At 43.4% G+C, this 20664-nt stretch overlaps 1 protein-coding gene across 1 annotated transcript; it reads right to left on the bottom strand.

The window, feature by feature from the left end:
- Positions 1-1473: 1473 nt before the first annotated feature.
- Positions 1474-7517, bottom strand: LOC131229841 (protein PYRICULARIA ORYZAE RESISTANCE 21-like). Its single transcript, XM_058225879.1, has 4 exons — positions 7396-7517; positions 4653-4734; positions 1542-1780; positions 1474-1497 (listed from the first exon to the last, which is right to left on the bottom strand). The coding sequence occupies exons 1-4, from the start codon at positions 7405-7407 to the stop codon at positions 1474-1476; spliced, it is 357 nt and encodes a 118-aa protein (XP_058081862.1). The 5' UTR covers positions 7408-7517.
- Positions 7518-20664: the final 13147 nt, after the last annotated feature.

The following is a 20664-nucleotide window of genomic DNA, read 5'->3' as shown; positions in this document are numbered from 1 at the left end:
ACATCCTACATCATTGGTCAAGTTCAGTACATTAAATGTCCATCAGTTTCTAGGCATCCATTTCTCTCATACACATGTGGCTCTTTTGATGAGTGGATTCTCTCATACACCACACACCTGTGCCATGTTAGTATGCGTCACAGTTCGAGTACCCACGGTGGTGAAATCCCACGGTGTGCGTGTGTGGGGTGTGTGTGCGTGTGTGAAATAATAATAATAATAAATAAATAAATAAATAAAATAAAATAATGTTAGTACGCGTCACTAGCCGATCATTAATTAAACTTATAGTGTTAACTATTTAATTTAAAGTGTAGCATCCAACTTGTTTCGGCCCCATCATGATGCTTACGTGCAATCCAGTCTGTCCATCAGAGGCACCTGGTTTCCTAGACTAAGGGACCAAAAATCAGGCTACTTCATGATTCAGCTGGGCCACAACATATGAAGACAGTTGTCAAGGGACACCAACCTTACAGTGAAAACCTCCAAGCAGTAAAGTGACCTCATTTTTGGCTTCATCCTTCGTCCCGCCAGAGGAGTTGGATGAATGAATTAGATTCCATATATTCATCATGGTTTGTACGAGAGATAGAACAAGGCTAGGACCATCTTTTGGAGGAAAGCCTTTCAAGGAAGAAATTGCTTTGAGGTGTTTTCACGCATCCAAAAAACGGCAACACCTTTACATAGAAATAATTGAAATCCAAACGTATCCTTACTAAATAGACAGATCACATATGAATAATACTTCCACATTTGAAATCCAAACATGTCTTTACCAAATAGATAGATCCACAGTCCAAATATTAAAATCCACTCATTTGACACCATTACAGTAAAATCTACACCATATACCTGTTATAGAAACGGACTCTTATTGCTGGTGACTCAACAGCACGTGGCTCAGTGGTGTTGGGACATGGTGGAGGTGGGATTTGATTGGTTTGTCGGACATGTGCATACAAAGCACGCTTGAAAGTAGTCAGGTTGACTACTTACTCAATTCATCTAACAGTGGCACAACACAATCAAGTTATGATATGTCCAAACACGACTGAGTTAGGTGTTGCATGGAATCTGCATACCATAGACACGCTTAAGAAAAAGAAAAAAGGAGCCCACCAATTTTACATGATAGAACAACCATTCTCCTCTTCAATCAAGAAACGACAGCCACTCTGGCTCCCACACCCACATTGGCAAGTACCCTGGGATCCATGTGAACGACAGCCACTCTGGCCCCCACACCCACATTGGCAAGTACCCTGGGATCCATGTGAACGACAGCCACTCTGGCCCCCACACCCACATTGGCAAGTACCCTGGGATCCATGTGAAGGGCAATGGCCCCCACACCCACAGTGGCAATTACCCTGGGATGCAGGTGGATGGGAATGGCCCCCACACCCACATTGGCAATTATCCCGGGATCTAGGTGGAGAGGAACGGCGCCCACACCCACATTGGCAATTACCACGGGATCCATTGCAATGACTAGGGAAGCACACTGGTCCGATTGGTCCAATCACTATATTCACCGGTCCAGGTACTAGTGGCACGGGCTTTGACGGAGTTTTGTCAGGTTTGGGTTGGGGTTTAGATTCATCGGGTTTGGGTTTGGGTGGGGCCGGTTTAGGTTGTTCCAGTATGATAACGTAGCCTTTGATGATTTTGCATCCGACCTTGCAACAGAGCTTCTTGATGAGCTTCTCGGGTTCAAACGGACCGGATATGATCACCTTCTTTTGCTCCTCGTCAAACTTCTGGCTCTGGATTTCTTGTTATAAAAAAATAAAATGAAACACGTATCAGTAACTTACTATATTAACGTGTGGCACACGTGCGAAGGATCAGGGATGATGGTTTGGCCCAAAGATGAAGGGTGGTCTATTCATCGGGTGGGCCATACCGGTGCACTTTATAAACAGCAAGTGGCTGTTTTCAAAATTTTGTAACTTATTTATATTTCATCATATATATGAAATATTTGTATAAAAATATATTTAAATTTGCTATCAGATACCGGTTGGGTCAGGCCAGGACGAGTCAAGGAAACACTCATCCTAGTCTTTCAACTCAAGCAGACTCGGTTGAGCATAAATCTGAGTTTTCCAAGTTTTTTAACTTAGAAATTTGGAAACCCTCCGTGATGTTTTTAACGTCATCCCACAAGGGTGGCTCCCCTGTGGATGAAATTTGGACGCTCCAAAATTTGGCCAAGCTAACCATGAAGTGACCTGCCCTTCTAATAGAAATTTTTTTCTTTTCTATTGGGTTGTTCTTCGTTTTCTAATGGTGTGGCTCACCATCGAAGCATGCACTAAGAGAACTATCTAAAAACTTCCAAATTTAGTCTAGTGGGCCACTGATTCAAAGTTGGGAGACGCTTATGGAAGAATTTGATACCATACACAGATGCGGGCCCCACTAGATATTAGAATATATTTTTGTAGGGTTCTTTAGCGAGTAATTCCTTTTAGAGTGAAAGAGTGGAAGAGACCGGTAAACCTTGTGATGAAAAAAAAAAAAAAACCTTTGTTTCTACCTCATGTACCACTATAACATGTATCTTTGTGCCTCATCTCTTATTTCTTCTTTGAGTTTTGGTTTAATTCTTTCATTATTATTATTATTATTATTTTGCTTTAATTGTATCAACGGTACCTAAGTGAATTTTTACAACTCTCAGTCCCAACGTTTCTGGAATAAGCATGCACTGACTTTCAATCATGTTCTAAATTTCTAATCTCATTATAAAAGAGGTATCAAATCAAATTGGTTGGATTAAGTTACTCTACACCCAGCAGGAAACCTCTGACCTTTCATGTGCGTGATAGACAAGCCGTCCAATAGGTTGGGGCCCTTCATGCCTATCACTGATGGCCTTACAAATATCCATGCAGTACATGGAGGAGGATTTGCGTCATATCCACCCCGTCCATCAAGTGTGCTATTAAATTTTCACCACAAATCTTAAACATCCTTCCAATCCAAGACTTATTGGGCCACACCATAGGTACATTGTTAAAACCATGCCTAAATCCTCTAAATTCACGTGTCGCTCGCATGAGTCTTGGAATTCCTTTTTTTTTTTTTTTGTTGGCTTATCCATTCACCTGTTTTAGTACATCAGGTGAGTAGATGGGATGGCATATACACACTCCCGTGCACTCCACGCACTGTTTGAACGATATATTTTCATGGCCGTGACTTTCAATCTCATCCGTCCCTCATGATATAGCCCACCTGACTTTGGATTGTGCCTGATTTTTTTTCGCTGGTCGAAAACATAGGGTGGCGTACCTGATGGACGGGTTGTATCACGTCCACGTAACGTCTTCTATCCACACGTCAGCGAATAGTCCTGACCCGGCATGACCACGTGAAGTCATGCAAGCCTTTTCAAACTTTTCAAAACGAGTGAAAATAAAGGGTATTCGCTAACCTATGCATTCAAGAGGACGGGAGAGTGTTACCCTAACCTTGTTGGGCCTATCCTCATTTATATTTTATATATCTACGCGGTCCATCTGTTTTTACATCTTATTTTAGGACGTTATCCCAAACCTTATGCAGATATATATCTCAACTGGACCGTACCAATAGAAATAGTGATGAATGATATTAAAAAACGTTTTATGCGCCACAAAAGTTTTCAATCAGTCTGACCTTTGTTTTTCCTTTCATCCAGATCTTCTTGACATTATCAACAGTTTGGATGGAAAATAAGCATTATGAAAAACTTCTCATGGGGGCTTTGAAAATGTTAATGGTGAAGCACGTAATCACCACTGTTTTCTGTGGTGTGATCCACCTGAGATTTTTATCTACTTAAATTTTTTTGAAAAATATACTAAAATAGGCTATAGAAACGGATGGACGGCGTGGATATACAACACATAATCAAGGTGGGCCCTGCGGTAAGGGTAACCCCCACTAAGCTATTTCCTGGGTAAACACCTAATCTGCTTCCCAGGAGGACGTTGGCTGGAATACATCCCATCGTATGGTCATATGATACATCCAGACTTCTGCTTTCCAATCTGGGCTATCTTCCAATTATCTGGACCATCTATACCACAAGTCTCACTTTCTACGGTGGAAACAATACAAATCAAATCCTTTAATTGGATCATTTTCAATCTTTCCATAAAGGCTCTTTTGTTTTGAACATGAACAGTCACCATAACCTTTGTATATCTATGGTTTGAAATATTCAATCTGAGATCTCTTTTGGGCATGCTCCATCCAAATGAAGCTCTCTCCAACAAACGGTTTGTATTGCTTGAAAAAGGCCCAAATCCGACTACTCTAGTCGGACGTATCTTATAGTTATACGTCGGGATGTATTTGAGCAAGCCCCCCAAAGGGGTGTAAAATAATGGCTATAGCACGTGTGGAGGGGGCATCGTGACGGTTGCCATGCACGTACGAGTTCCGAGCTATTCATATTGGGGATGGCCCACTTGCTCATTCCCCTACTACAAAATCAGCCCCCACATCTTAGTCTTCCCCGTTTAATGCAGTGGGCCTCACCTGATCAATTGTCCTGATCTCTCACAGAGATGGGGAGATCAAATGACCACTTTCGCGAGTAGAAAATGCGCATGTGTATCTCGTTGAGAGAGAGAGAGAGAGAGAGAACTCACCAGGGAATTTGCAGAGAGCTTTTGTCATCTGCTGGTAGCAGGGATGGCAGTCAAGATCAACATTCAATGCCAACGTTGATATCTATATACAAATCAGAAAAACAAAATCCAAGTTTGAGAGAGAGAAATTTGTAGTTGTAAAACGGAGAAATTTGTAGTTTTATAGGACGAACACAAGGAAAATAATCAATAACCCAGTCAGAGAGAGAGACAGGAAATAGGAAACCCAGGCTGTAAAATGGATATAATTCTGGTTTTAAATAAAACAAAAGGAAAAATAATAAAAACCCAAATGAGAGAGAGAGAGAGAGAGAGAGAGAGAGAGAGATATAATAATATATAATATATATATATATATATATATATATATATATATATATATATATATATATATATATGGTGATTTGGGGGAGGGAAACCAATCAAAACCCATACAGGGAGTAAAGAAAACTAGAGTAAAGAAAACTAAGTTATAAAATAAAGGTAATTTTACAAAAAGTACCTAATTAATATATAATTATTTACATTTCAGTCTTTTCTCAAAAAGATTTTCAAAAAGCCACCTCCTCTACCTATATAATTATCATTCCACTGCCTTCAATGCCCTTAACATTTTTTGATAGACAGGTTGAGTGGGCGTGCTAGGAAATGGGTTGGCTATTTGTGTGGACCCTACCATAATGTTCATATAAAATCCATCCCAACCACCAAGCTCCTCACCTCATGTTTAGACTAAGGGCCCAAATATCATCCCCCTTTGTGATTAAGGTAAGCAATAAGATTGGAAACAATGTACTGGGCAACAATCACCCAACAAACTACTTCTCTTAGTATGGCCCACCTAAATCATGGATGGGCATGACTTTTAGGTCCCAGGTTTAAATTTTTGTGGAATTGAATAGTTGGAGTGGATTTTGTATAATCATCACAGTGAACCCTATAAAAATCAAGGGTGAACGTTTATCTCTCAATTGTTTTCTTTGGTGTGCCCCACTAGAATCCCAAGTTAGCCTGATTTTTTGGGCATTGACCCTAAACTATGATTATGCATCTGATGCTTGGAGTGGATTTCTTACATACATCATGTTGGGACTGCCAAAAATCAAGTCCACACATCCCACCTACTATGCGCTGAGATTATTTAGTATAAAAAATTTGCATGGACGCCACTAAATCAATAGGGCCCACCATGATGTTTATGCAAGATCCACTCTAACTATTTTTTTGTAGCTGGGGGTCCCAAAATGTTGCCTTTGTTCGCATAGGTTGTACATCCTTTCCTTTTTAATAAAATGCAGTTTCAAGTTTATTTATTTATTTATTTTTTTTTTTTTAAGTTCCCATCTTAGGCCCAGGGGTAGAAAAGGGTTAGGTTGACCCTTGATTTTAATGGCCACACCAAAGGAAACAATTGGCAGGGAAATGCCCCCCTTTGATATTTATAGATTGACCCACTATGATAATTATACTAATTCAACTTGGAAACAATCATTAAATTTCACACAAACATTAATTTAGGACTGTGGCCTGGAAATCATACTCAACCATGATTCATGTGGACCGCATAATGGGAATAGTTTGGCGGGTGAGAGTTGTTTCGAATCAAGTGGTCCATTTGAATAACAAATTGAGCTACTTTTTGGGCCCTTTGCCTAACATGATAGCTCTCACCAGCTTTTGATAAAGAGTGAAATGACCTTTTTAATATGCCACCATGGTGTATTCGTGCCATCCATCTGTTTTTCCAACTTATTTTAGATATGAAAAAAAAAAAAAAAAAGATAATGATGTACACCGTTGAAAGCTGAAACATGAATCACGGCTCACATGAATGTATATATGCCATCCAACTTATTCAAAAGGTCAAAAAGTCATAGACGAAGGGTAAACACAGATATCAGCTTGATCCAAAACTTCTGTGGCCCATGGTAGGCGTTTAACATCCCCTGATTCATGTGGTGTGCCACCTGAGCTTTGGTTATTCCTGATTTTTTAGCTTGTGCAGTAAAATGAACAGATGGAACGGATGAACGGTATAGATCAAATACATACATAATAGTGGCCCCCAGAGATTTTACACCCATTTTGTTTTCTTTTCTCGCTTTTCTGGGCTAAAGCCAAAAGTGTTCGAAACCAGCACTAGTGGCTGTCAACGTGTAGTGTGGAGGCATCACCATCTAATTACTGCTATAAGTAATGATAATTACAGGTAATAAAAAAAATATAAAAAATAAAAACAAAACAAAAATAGGTGACATAAACATCATGATGGAGGCATAGAGCCATCTAAGTCACTGATTCTTTTGCTAGCATGGTGACCATGATGAAGGTGGTGGAATTATAATTATATTAATTATGAGGTGTATTTTAAAAACTTTCTTTTGTAAAAGATAAGAATGAAATTTTCATAATAATTAGGTAGTTATTTATAAAATAATTTAAAACGAATGCAATTGCAATTCAATAACAAGAAAAGACCCAAATCCCAAAGATAATCATAACGGTTTCAATAAATCATCATCCTACAACATCAGCTGTCATTTTATCTAACTTCTAAGGCCAAAAAATTTAGAGAAAAAACAAATCAAAGAACAAGAAAAATAAAAATAAAAATATGAATGAAGGAGTAAAATTCAAACAAAAAAAGAGAGGAGAAAAAAAAAAGGAAAAAAAGAGCTTCATCTTATATGTGCATGCATGTGTAATGAAATTAGAAAGTAAAGAGAGGAGAGATTGTACAAACCTCGACTGCCATTTGTTTCTTTCTTTATTCAAGGAATGGAACTGGATCTTATTCGAAATTTCTACGACGAAGAAAGATGGTGAGAGGAGAATGATGATTAACACGACCACAGCTTTCATTAAATAGGCCATTGATGCTAGGAAATGTAGACTGATAAGATACCTGACGTTGACAGGCGCCCTAGGCACCACGAAAATATGATGGGGGCGGATTAGGTGTTACCTGAGTAACACTCAGTGGTTGCTCCTCTTGCTGTGTGGGGCCCACCATGATGAATGTGTTGTATATCCATTGCATCTGTCCATTTTTTTCAGCTCATTTTATCCCAAAACGTAAGTGGATCTAATTTTCATGTCGACCACACTATTGGAAACATTTGTAAATGACTATTAAAAACTTTTAATGGGCGAGATGACACTAGGAAATTTGATCAAGCTGATCTTTGTATTTTCCCTCCATACAGATTTGGTTGATCTTATCAACGGGCTAGATGGAAAATATTTATTGTGTTGGGCTTTAGGAATTTTTAATGGTGGGCATTCAATCACCAGTGTTTTCTGTGGTGTGGCCCACTCGAGATTTGGATCTGTTTAATTTTTTCAATCACGTCCTAAAATGGGCTTTGCAAAAAAGATGGACGGCGTGGATATATGATAGATCATCAAGGCGGCCCCTATGGTATAACACCCAATCCACTCCCAAAGAGTATGGCCGTCTCTTGCAGCAGCAAGTGGCCAAGAATGAGGAGAATGTGACGTCGGCATCCCTACGTCGGAAGCGGATTGGCTGACGTACCTCTCACACCAGCTATGTAGCTGCTGTGTTGAAGTCAGCAAGTTATGTGGGGTTGATCATGAGGTATGTATTATATCCAAACCATTCATCCATTTGGTGAGCTCGTCTTAAGGCTTGAGACTAAAAATAAGACAGATCTAACTATCAAGTGAACCACACTGTAAAAATTAGTGGGGATTGAACGTCTACCACTGAAGCCCTTTCTGGGGTCACAGAAGTTTTGGGTCAATATGAAATTTATGTTTCCTCTTCATTCATATATTTGTGACCTTTTGAACAGATTGGATATAAAATAAACATTATGGTGGCCCTGAAAATTTTTTAACGGTGAAAATCATTATCTCTACTGCTATTTATGGTGTGGTCCAGATGATCTTTGAATATGATTCTTGCTTTGGATAATGCTCTAAAATGACCTCCAAAAATAGACGAACGCTATAGATATAATAAATACATGACTGTGGGGCCATGTAACTTTGTATCTTTTGAACCGTTGGTACAACTCAGAGTGCGAGGAGCGTCGGTGCTTGTCTTCGCACGACACGTACCTACAGCAGCTATATAGCTGGTGTTCCCTAACACCAGCCGATCCGCATCCACGTCCCCACGTCAGACCTGGCTGGAGTCGGATTGCGTATGGTGGATACAACACAGCACGAGATGGGTACTGTATTGGCGTGGCAAAGTTCTGGCCACATATGTATGTGTTATATACACATGGCCCTGTTCATCTCCACTATCACCGTACCTCACGAGAACCCATCAGAATGGGTTAGCTGTGATATGTACCGATATACAGGGTATATTTGAAGGTTTAAAGAGATGTAGATTTCTTGGTAGCTAAGCAATCGTGTAGGAGCAGATGAATGCTGTAAATAGTAAAAGAGTTCACAAGGAAAAGGTCTTTTTGGGTCTACGCTCGCATGCCGATTTACTTCTTTACATGGAGATGGTGTCTTGGAGCAGAAAAAAAAAGGTCATTTTAAGTCTACTCTCGCACGCTAATTTTAGTTCTTTACTTAGGAAGGTGATCTAGAGCTGTCCCTCGCTCTGTTGGAGCTATCCCTTGCTACCAACGGTAAGAATTCCTTCTTTATTTTATTTTATTTGTAATGAAAAGTCTTCTCGTACATAAGGTAAAATTGTAACTCATCATTAGGAGACAAATCTCACCATCTGAATATCACATAATCCTCTTTGTATATTGAGCGAGTAGCTAAATAGGTGACTGATCTCATCAAATCTCGATCATACACTACACGTCTACTTATCTTAGCGTTTGGGGGCATAGTTGTTCGCTTTGAATTAAGCTGCAATTTCAATTTTGACACACCCGCACACATACAGCAAAAAAAGAACCATACAATAGTTTTTGGCACACTCGGTGGGACCCGGTCTCTAACTTATTGGTGTAATTTTGTCAATTATGAATAGAAGAAGTGCCTGCATTGTTGGGATTGACCCCTCTACGCCAACTGCACCACCTCCAGTCGAGGATGTGCCGATTCCAACGGCCCCTAAGGCGTTAAATCTGAACAATAGTCTAACATCTGGTATTGGGGATCGGGGAGGAGCATCACCTGTCAAACTGTTCTTCTAGACGAAATAGTTGTCGTACTTCGATATATTCAACTGAGTATTCAGCTTGTATAGGAATATGGAAAGGCCCAAGGAGAGCAATTCCGTATTCAAGCTAAAAATATTAATTGATATATGGCTAGCCAGATGGAGGCCATGCATCGATTTTATTTATTTTTTATTTTCCTATTAGCTTGTTAGCCACCTCCACTTGAGAATCGATACTAAGACCTCAACATTGAAATGAGGTATCTTTCACTTAGTCTACCACTTGAGCTATAGATCAGGGTGTAGGCCATGCATCGGTTGATTACCATGATGGCCATGCGAACGCCATCAGTGATGCAATACAATGCCGAGGGAATTTCTATTGGCAATGCAGCTTTGCTGCCATTCATGCCGCCTTCGCAACGGAATCCACCACCGGTCCCAGTTCAGGAGATGAGAAACGTTCCTCCTCCTATGGAAACTAGATGACTGGAGCGAGAGGGTAGGAACTTTATACCTAAAAATTAGAATCAATGATTATCAAGAGGGTTTAATCCCCAACAATTCCCCAGATTTCAGGATAATTTGAACTGATTTGGCCCCAACCCACTGCCAGCCTTCGAACCTCAGCGGATGGATTGCAAACAGATTGTCCAAATCATCCAAGAAGTTTCTGGTCAAGTACTTGGCCACAACACTATCCCAGTATATCATAAACCATACCTCGAATGGATAGATCAGCAACAACCATTGCCAAAGAACTATCAACCGGATTTTACCCTATTTTCAGGTGAGCCCGGTCAGTCGACCATCGAACATGTTGGCCGATTTACTATGCATTACAGATAATTGGCCAACAATGATTATCATAAATTATAATTGTTTGGTCATTCACTGACGACAGCGACCTTCACATGGTATTCAAACTTACTGCCTGACTTGGTGTACGCTTGGCCAGAGATGGAGGAGAAGTTCTACACTCATTTCTTCTCTAAAAATAGAGAGATAACTATGACCCATCTCGCCTACTTTTGGCAGTTACCTAAAGACACATGAGAGAGTTATATCGCACGGTTCATATGGGCAAAGAGCCATTGTAAGGTTGTTATGAATGAAGCCGAATTTATGCAGCTTGCACAAGATGGGATTAAGTATAAACTTCATAAGAAGTTCATAGGCACATAATTCATAGATTTATACGACCTAACTAAGAAAATCTCTAGGTATGAGAAACTCCTGCAAGAAGGAATTAGGTAAAAGAACTCGCCATTAGGGACATATTACCACGACCCAAATTACAAGGTTACAATCATCAAGGTGGTGGCTAAGAAGCCGCTGGTTTTTTCGGCATCGGTCAAAGCGAAATCAACCGCATTGGCCACACATCAAGTTCAAAATGTTTACACCTTTGACATCACAAGAGTTGAGGAAATATTTGACATTCTTTTGGTTAGGAAATTTATCAAAATTCATATGAACCATAAGATACCTTCGGCCGACGAATTGCAAAAGACTGAATATTGCAAATGGCACTGTAGTCGGTCCCATTCCACTAATAAATGCATTGTGTTCACAAACATCATCCAAGATCACGTCAACTGTGGATTACTGAAGTTTCCTGAAAAAGGTAAGGAAGCCATGCTGATTGATACTGACCCATTCTCGCCTAACCCGGAGGTCAACATGGTCACAGCCAATCGGAGAAATCAACCACAGTTAATGGTCGATATCAACCCAAACAATCAATGAGAGATGTCATGATAGTCAGTACAAGGGTGACGCCAACTCCTTCAGTTGAGTAATAATCAGTCCAACACTAAAGTTTGGCAACTATGTGACTGATATGCTCGAAGGAATGTTCCTGAATGGGGGGACCCTCCTGAATCATTGTGGCAGGGTCGTTATATGACCACTAAGAAAATCAGGGGGAATGACTAGCGTCGGCCGCGGTGATCGATCCTAGACTATCGTTGGCGAGCTAAGCCATTTGGCCAAAGAATGGTCAAACCCCCGGCAACTCGAGAAGAGTATGAAAATGGGTGGTACACCTGATGTCACGTCCCAAACTCGAAAACCGGGATCACAAAATTCTCGATCGCCGAAACCGGTGCCAACAGCCTCCGTAGTACCCCATTCTCGGCTCCCGGCACCCATACACCAAGTTCCAATCCTGAAATTCTACAAGGAGGATTTCTAATATGATTTTGATTCGTAATGAGTATAACCATAAGCATAACCCACGAACAAAAACCATAAGAACACCATCACAAAATCTACTATAATAAAAAAACTTTAAGGTACAATGCGTAAGAAGGGAAATACAGGACAATAAAGCTAAAACTCTGGAAGCTCTGCAGCACGCTCTTGCTCCTGAACTACTACTACCTAGCGTCACCTGCATGAAACAGTTGTACATAAGCTTATAGAAAGCTTAGAGGGTGGTGAAAGTGTGCACATATGGTAGAAATGCAAGTTTGCAATATCAGAGTAATGCAAAAATGCCTGTAAGTCCATGAATGTCATCAGCCGTACTAAGGCTATGTGATACAAGACATGAGTACTATCGGCCATATCAGGACCATGCGATGTAAGGAGTGAATGATGTCGGCCATACTAAGGCCATGCGCCAATCCTCATCTGAATCCATATGTCAATGCAGCTCATCGCTAGAGCATCAAATATCAGTATAGTTCTCACTTTGGATAATCACCGGGGTCTAGTACACTCTACGCTAGCTTGTCGCCCCTATCCGAGCGCCCAACTGGGTGAGTGGAAGAGACCTCACTATCCGCCTACCAATATCGGTCCCGACTCGTCGATAGTAGACCTATTCCTCAAGCTGGTCAAACTTAACTTATAAATTGCCCCATCACTCGGGCGGGTAAGGTCACACCCATTTTCAACTGACCACGACACAGTGGGAGACGCGGCCTACTGGTATACGGCCCACGCTCGCTCATGCATCCACTCGGTCTCGATGTTGGAGTCATCCTCTGATACCATCGGGTTTAAGAATTTTCACCTAGGGACATTTATGGCACCCCAATGCTAGAAATAGTATTTTCGGTATCCAATCCGGCCATTCATGATGTACCTGTGGAGGCCATGGCCCTTATGTTACTAGGGCGTACAGTAATCACAATTACACAAATGCAAAGTGCATGAGTCACGCAATTCAATCATGCATTAATCCTATGCAAGTCGTGCGCTCATGTGGGATAACTCCGCTTATTAGTGAGTCCCATAAACCACCTACACTATGGCATATGCAATGGCCAATCACTTCTCATAACAAACATGCAGATGATGTGTATGGGCATATATCATGGTGCTATGCAAACTCATAATCGGCGACGGTAGTTGGTATCGATAATCGACACCAATAATCGGGATCGATAATCAGCTTTGACGTAAGGCGGGGTCCATAGATGGATTGTCGATGATAGATTAAGCAATATCAATGGGGCCCAAGCATTTGGGTTAACCCACTAGGGAATGATGTGAATGGACATAACAAGGCCTAAGGGAAGGTCACAATGTGGACGTCCAACAATCATTGCCCATCAATGTGGACCTTTAACCAACATTACTCCCAAGGAATGACGCTCATAGGGCCAATCGTATAATGGGCCCACGGCCTCATACAAGGGCCTAATATTCATCATCATGGGCCTCGCTTATGGAGCATATACGCATCACATTGGGCTTCACTCATGGGCCAATATATATATATATATATATATATATATATATATATATATATATAAAACATTGGGCCGTATCAAATGGGCCGAATCAATAAAACGAATCAAATGAGCCGAGGCAAATGGGCCGATTCAAATGGGCTGAATCAAATGGGCCGAGGCAAATGGGCCGAATCAAATGGGCCAAGGCAAATGGGCTGAATCAAATGGGTCGGTACAAATGGGCCAAATCAATTGGGCCAATCAAATGGGCTGATACAAATGGCCGAATCAAATGGGCCGAATCAATTGGGCCGATACAAATGGGCCAAATCAAATGGGCTGGTATAAATGGGCCCAAACCAACCACACCATTCATTTATTGCTAGAGATCGTTTTAGAGCATTATTCAAAAAGGAATCATATCCAAAGGATCATCTGGACCATACCACAAATTGCAGTGGTGATAATCATTTCCACAGTTGAATTTCCAGTGGGCCCACCATAGTATTTATTTCCCATCCAGTTTGTTCCCAAGGTCGCAAAGAGCTGGACAGGGGTAGGAATAAATATCATATTTATCCAAAACTTTTGTAACCTAAAATGGACTTTCAATGATAGACGTTCAACACAACTGCTTTCTGCAGTGTGGTCTACTTGATAACTGGATCTGTCTCATTTTTAGTCTCAAGCCTTGAGACAGTCTTGCCAAATGGATGGACAGCTTAAATGCAACGGGCTCCACAGGACCGCTGATGTCACAGGGCCCACTGATGGGCGGCATGGATGCAACACATACATCATGGTGGGGTCCACGCACTTGGCCAGCACGTCAAATGGGTGGATGGTTGGATGGAATACATCCATCAATGGTGGGCCCCTGCTGCCACCGTCCAGATGAACAGATGGATAAAACACATACATCGATGGTGGATCCCACCCATCCAGCGCACTGGGCGGTGTGGCAAAACCCATACATCACGGTGGCCCCACATCCATATGCAGATGGACGGTATGGATACAATACATGCATCATGGTGGGGTCCAGGAGCGTGTCCAATGGATGGACGGTTTAGATGTCATATGTGGGAGGGGCTCCCACCCGCCCAGATGATGGACAACGTGGATAAGACCCTTACATCACGGTAGGGTCCTCAAAACTTGGTGACATCACTGCATCCCATCGTCTAGATGGACGGTGGGGTTGAAACACATATACGGTGGGGTCCACAAAGCTTGGTGACGTCAACGCAGCAGTTGATTAGCTGCTATGAGACGCACCGGCCAATCCATGTCTCATGTAAGTGGGTCCCACATGGTGGGCCACCCACAACAGCTTCCACCTAACATACATATAATATAATATTATATTATATATTATATATATAATATAATATAATATATCATGATATTATATTATAACATTATAACACCCAGCATCCAGAGAGTCTGGATGCTGGATGGACGTTAGGCTTCTCGGTCAGCAGGGTGGGTCCATGTGGTGTGGCCCACCATAAATGTTGCTCGGCTGATGTTTGTGTTTTGCCTATGTGCAACACATATATATGGTGGGGTCCACACCAATGGGCCACTCCACTGATCAAGCTGATATTTGTGTCTTCCCATCATTGGACCTACCTAAGCCATCTAGCAAGTGGACAGCAAGGTGGCTGCCACTGATGGATGGTGTGGATCTACTCAATTCATCAAGTGGGCCACAAATCAAAGAGAGAGAGAGAGAGAGAGAGAGAGAGAGACGGTGATGGAGGGACCCTACCACTATGGGCCCCTCTTGGTTACATCACATACATCAAAATGGGTCCCACCTACAAGTGGGCCCTAAAAAAATAAGGATCAATGGTGGATCACCCACGTTAAGCCCCCTTCTTTAGTTCCTTAGACTCCTATACTCCTTGCTTTCAACTTTGATGGAGGTTGATGGAGATTGGAAGGTTGAGATTGGAGATGAGAGAGTGGGAACATGGGCCACACTTGGCTTTAGGAGAGCTTGGGGAGTTTGGACGTTGGAAGCTCTCTTGAGAGTTTAGGAGGTTGCTTAGAGAATGAGAAAGAGAGAGAGAGGTGATGGATTGATAAGAGATGGAGTGATGGGTGATAGGTGGAGTGATGGAGTTGTAAGAAAGGGATGGGGGAGAGAGGGAGAGTTGAATTTGGGAATAGGAAAGGGATGGGTTGCTTGTACTTGTGGTATGGTGTGTACTTGATTGATTGATTGGATAGGTCATAGAGATTCTCTTGGAATTCGCACGTGCGGCGTTTTCCTTGAAATGAACGCGGGCCCACATCTTCTGGCCCAAATATCGGATCGGAGTATGAAACGCGGCGTTAGAACCGCGGAGACAGCGCGGTTACTAGGGTACAAGTTTCGGGTCGAGCCGACTTTGGTATGCAAAACTCGGCTTAGGATCGCACGCAAACATCGGATATCGGTTACTAGAATTCGACCGGGATGACCGAAGGAGCCTAAAGAACGGTACGGTTTAGGGTACGGGTCTTATACCTCTCCCCTCCAAATAAAAATTTTGTCCTCAAAATTTACATTATCATTGTAAATAAACATAACTCATAATAGAAGAGGAAACAAAGCATCATCATATAAAATCGGAGACAGCATACAAGATACAATATATGATCAATCATCAAAGAGATGAGGATAGCGCTCTCGAATCTTACCCTCGCGCTCCCAAGACGCCTCATTAACAGAATGGTGACCCCACTGAACTTTCACTAAGGGAATGACCTTGGTCTAGAGGACCTGCTCCTTCCGATCGAGGATACGAACTGGCTACTCAATGTAAGAAGCGTCCTCAAGAACCTCTAATGGCTGTCAATCGATAACAAGAACGATGTCTGACCCACACTTCTTCAGCATAGAGACATGGAAAATGTTGTGGACACCAGACAACTGAGATGACAAGGCAAGCCAATAAGCCATGGTGCCAACACGCCCAGTGATCTCGAAAGGTCCTATGAATCTCGGGGCATGCTTGCCCTTCAATCCAAATCGAACCACACCCTTCATGGGTAAGACCTTGAGATACACTCTGTCCCCTACTGCAAACTCCAAGGGACGACATCGATGGTTAACAAAACTCTTATGTCGGCTCTAAGCTGTGCGCATCCTCTGCCTGATGATATCGATAGTCTCGGACATTACTGCAAGAGCTTGGGACTTATGAGACGCAGCCCTCCGACCTCGGTCCAACAACTCAAAGATCTGCACGGTCTGTCATATAATGCCTTAAAAGGAGTCATGTCAATGGTCACCTGATAGTTGTTGTTGTATACAAACTCAGTCAATCATAGATGCTCATCCTAGCTACCCGAGAAGTCGACCGCGTAAGTTCTGAACATATCCTCAAGGATCTGGTTGATCCTTTTGGTTTACCCATCGGTTTGCGGATGATATGCGGTGTTGAGCTGTAAATCAGTGCACATTGCTCTCTGAAAGCTCCTCCAAAACTGAGACATGAACTTCGGGTCTCGGTCTGAAACGATCAAGACAGGAACACCGTGCAGTCTCACGTTCTCATCAACAAATAGCTTGGTGAGCCGGTCCGAATGTCAACTCTCACGAATCGCAAGAAAATGTGCTGACTTCGTCAGACGGTCCATAACAACCCAAATGGCATCATGACAGCGCTAAGTCTTTGGCAACTCATGATAAAGTCGATAGATATGTGCTCCCGCTTCCACATCGGGACGCTCAACGGCTGCAATGGACCAGGGGGTCTCTGATGATCGGCCTTGACACGCTGGCATGTGTCACACTCGGCCACAAAATTGACGATCTGGAGCTTCATCCCCGCCCAAAAGTACAGTCTCCTTATATCACGATACATCTTCGTCGAGCCAAGGTGAATAAAAAATCGTGATCGATGTGTCTCGGTCATAAGATCTCTACGCAACTTAGGAATATCCGGGACACATAATCGGCCTCTGAAGCGAAGTCTACCATCAGAACCAATCTGTCAATCTGTCTGACTCTCAGATGTTGCCTCTGCTCAGTAATCCTGTAACGACTCGTCTGTCTACTGAGCCTCGATCACCCTTGTGAGAAGATAGGGTTGAATCGATAGGCTCAATAGCTGAACGATAGAAGACTGCAGACCAAACTCGAAGTCGCACTTTGCTATATCCTCAAGCATCCTCCACTCCTGAATCATCATGTGTGCCACCAGGCCTCGTGACTGAGGCTGAGGGCATCCGCCACCACATTTGCCTTGCCTGGGTGATACTGGAGATCGAAATCATAGTCCTTTAAGAGCTCCATTCAGCGTCTCTGCCTCATGTTCAGCTCAAACTAAGAGAATAGATACTTCAAGCTCTTGTAGTCAGAAAAGAGCTCGAACCTGACCCCATAGAGATAGTGTCTTTACACCTTCAGTGCAAAGACGACTACTGCTAGCTCTAAATCATGCGTAGGGTAGTTCAGCTCATGGACCTTGAGTTGGCGATATGCAAAGGTCACTGGCCTCCCGTGTTGCATCAGGATAGCACCCAAACCAATATGTGAGGCATCGGTAAATATCACAAATCCATCACTCCCAGAGGGAAGAGTGAGGACAGGGATGGACGTCAGACGGTCCTTCAGCTCCACGAATGCCTACTCACATGTATCAGTCCAAACAAAATCTGCGCCCTTCCAAGTCCCTCTAAACCAAAGAAACTACGGATCTCGGATGCAGTCGTGGGCTGGCCCCACTGACTCACTACCTCAACCTTCGAAGGGTCCACTGCAACACCCTCCCTCATCACCACGTGATTAAGGAACTTCACTTTATCTTGTCAAAACTCGCACTTCTCTAGCTTCGCATACAGCTGGTGGCCACGGAGGGTCTACAATGTGATCTCTAGATGCTGCATATGGTCCTCACGGGTCCTCGAATATATTAGAATGTCGTCGATGAAGACCAAAACAAATTGATCGAGATACGGAAGGAAGACCTCGTTCATCCACTACATGAAGACTGCGGGTTCATTGGTCAGTCCGAAGGACGTGACTTGAAACTCAAAATGACCATAACGCGTCCTAAAAGCCGTCTTCGAGATGTCCTCCTCTCGGACACGAATATAATGATAACCGGAACGCAGGTCAATCTTCGAAAAGAACTATGCACCCTGCAGCTGATCATATAAATCATCTATCCTTGGGAGCGGGTACTTATTCTTAATCGTGACCCAGTTGAGCTCGCGGTAATCTATGCAGAGCCTTAACGAGTCATCCTTCTTCCTGACGAAGAGTACTGACGCTCCCCAAGGTGAACTGCTCGGACGAATAAATCCCAACTCACGCAACTCATCCAACTGTCGTTGCAGCTCCCTCAACTCCATCGGTGCCATACGATATGGGGCCTTCGAAATAGGCGCGGTACCGAGCTCAAGATTAATCTGTAAATCAATATGCTGATGAGGCGGTAACTCCGGAATCTCTTAAAAAACATCGAGAAAATCACAAACAATCGGCAACTGATTAATACATGCGGTAATAGGCTCCTCAATGGCGTAGGACATCAAACAAGATAACGGCGCTCGTCTGGGCTCGGCAACGAACTGAAACAGCAGCAAGCCTGGTATGTAGAACGTGACTGTCCTCATGGAACAGTTCAAGATGGTGTAGTACTCGGCAAGCCAATCCATGTCCAAGATAACGTCAAAACCTGACATCGGCAGTACGTATAAGTCAGCGGGTAAGAAAATCTCTCCCACTAACATAGGACAAGACTAACAAAAGTAGCCTAATATTGTAGTCTTCCCCAAGGGCGTCGATACGGTCAATTCCTCTCGAACAGACTCTGTCGGCAATCCAGTCGAACGACAGAATCCCTCAGACATAAATGAGTGCGAAGCACCGAAATCAAATAAAACTTGAGCAATACATGCAGAGATTGGAAGTATACCCTCAACGACTCCTCCGGAGGACTGCGGGTCCTACTGAGCCACGTAGAACCTGGTGTTATTGATGTCGCTGAGGTGCTCGAAACTGTTGCCCCTTCTGCTGAGGTCTCGGAGGCTGGTGCTAATGCTCCTACTGAGGGGGCCTCAGTGGTGGGATCTGTTATCTCTACTGCTATGGAGGCTGCTGCAGTACTCTCATCTGCTGATGTGGAGGTTGTTGTGGTGCTCTCGGCTGCTGCTGCTGAGGTCAGGGACACTCCCACCTATGGTGTCCTATCCTACTGCATCCATAGTAGGTATCAGAGAGTTGCCTCGGAGGTGGTGCCACTGGAGGTGTCGATGGTGCTACTGGTGCTCTGGCGAATGGGTGACTCCTATACCTTTGCGGTCGTCGATGCTGTTGCTGTTGGGAGCTACCGAATAAAGCCTGCCTCTTCTGATTTCTCCTCTAATCACGATCGGTCTGTGTGCCGACCCACTCAGTCTCATACATCTGAGCCTTTCGCACTACCGCCTTAAAGGTCAGGAGCTCATGCCCAATAACACGGCCGCGAAGACCATAACGCAAGCTGTTCTCGAAACGGCAGGCCTTCCGCTTCTCGTCATCAACCAAATATAGCGCGAACCTCGATAGCACCACAAAACAGGCCACATACTGCATCACGGATATGTCCCCTGCACTAGAGTCTTGAACTCTAACGGTCTCTGACGACAAATGTGGTCGGACAAGTACTACTCCTCAAATTGATCAATAAAATCTTCTCATGTCCAGACAAAATCAGGCCCTGCAACATGGGTAACGGAGGTCCACCAGTGCTCGGCCTCACCCTGGAGAAGCAATACGACCAACCGGACTCGCTACTGGGTCGTACATGCCATAATATTAAAAATTTTCTCCACATCAGAGCGCCATCTCTCGACTGCTGTCGGATCTGGCTCGCCCTGGAATCGCGGAGGATTGAGATGCCGGAACTCTCGAAGAAGGGCGCTCGCGCGCTCTTGCTCTGTCTAGGCTGGCGAAATAACAGGGCGCCTGCCCTGTCTCTTAAGCGCAGCCGTCACAGCCTGCAACATCTGTTATAACTGGGAGGCACTCACAGGTATAGTCAGATCCGCACTGGTCTCAGGTGGAAGAACGACATCCTCAGGTTGGGGAGCAGGGATCTCTGAGGGGGGAGCGGGAGTCATAGGTGGTAAAGCGGGAGCCTCAAGTGATGGTGCGGGAGTAGCTCAGGTCGCTCTCGTATGTGGCATGTCCTATAAGGAAAAACAAAGGTGCCTATCAATCCTTGAGAACTCTCGAAGG

The sequence above is a fragment of the Magnolia sinica genome, chromosome 16 (genome assembly GCF_029962835.1).
Source record: "Magnolia sinica isolate HGM2019 chromosome 16, MsV1, whole genome shotgun sequence".
In the NCBI taxonomy this organism is placed as follows: domain Eukaryota; kingdom Viridiplantae; phylum Streptophyta; class Magnoliopsida; order Magnoliales; family Magnoliaceae; genus Magnolia; species Magnolia sinica.
The sequence above is the reverse complement of the archived record's forward strand: the minus strand, read 5'-3'. Positions and strand labels throughout refer to the sequence as shown.

Bases quoted from the DNA above. Each gene is read 5' to 3' on its own strand.
- LOC131229841 (XM_058225879.1), bottom strand. The intron at 1,781-4,652 runs GTGAGTTCTCTC...TTTTATAACAAG, and splicing joins AGCTCTCTGCAAATTCCCTG to AAATCCAGAGCCAGAAGTTT. The intron at 1,498-1,541 runs GTGAATATAGTG...GTGCTTCCCTAG, and splicing joins TGCCACTAGTACCTGGACCG to TCATTGCAATGGATCCCGTG.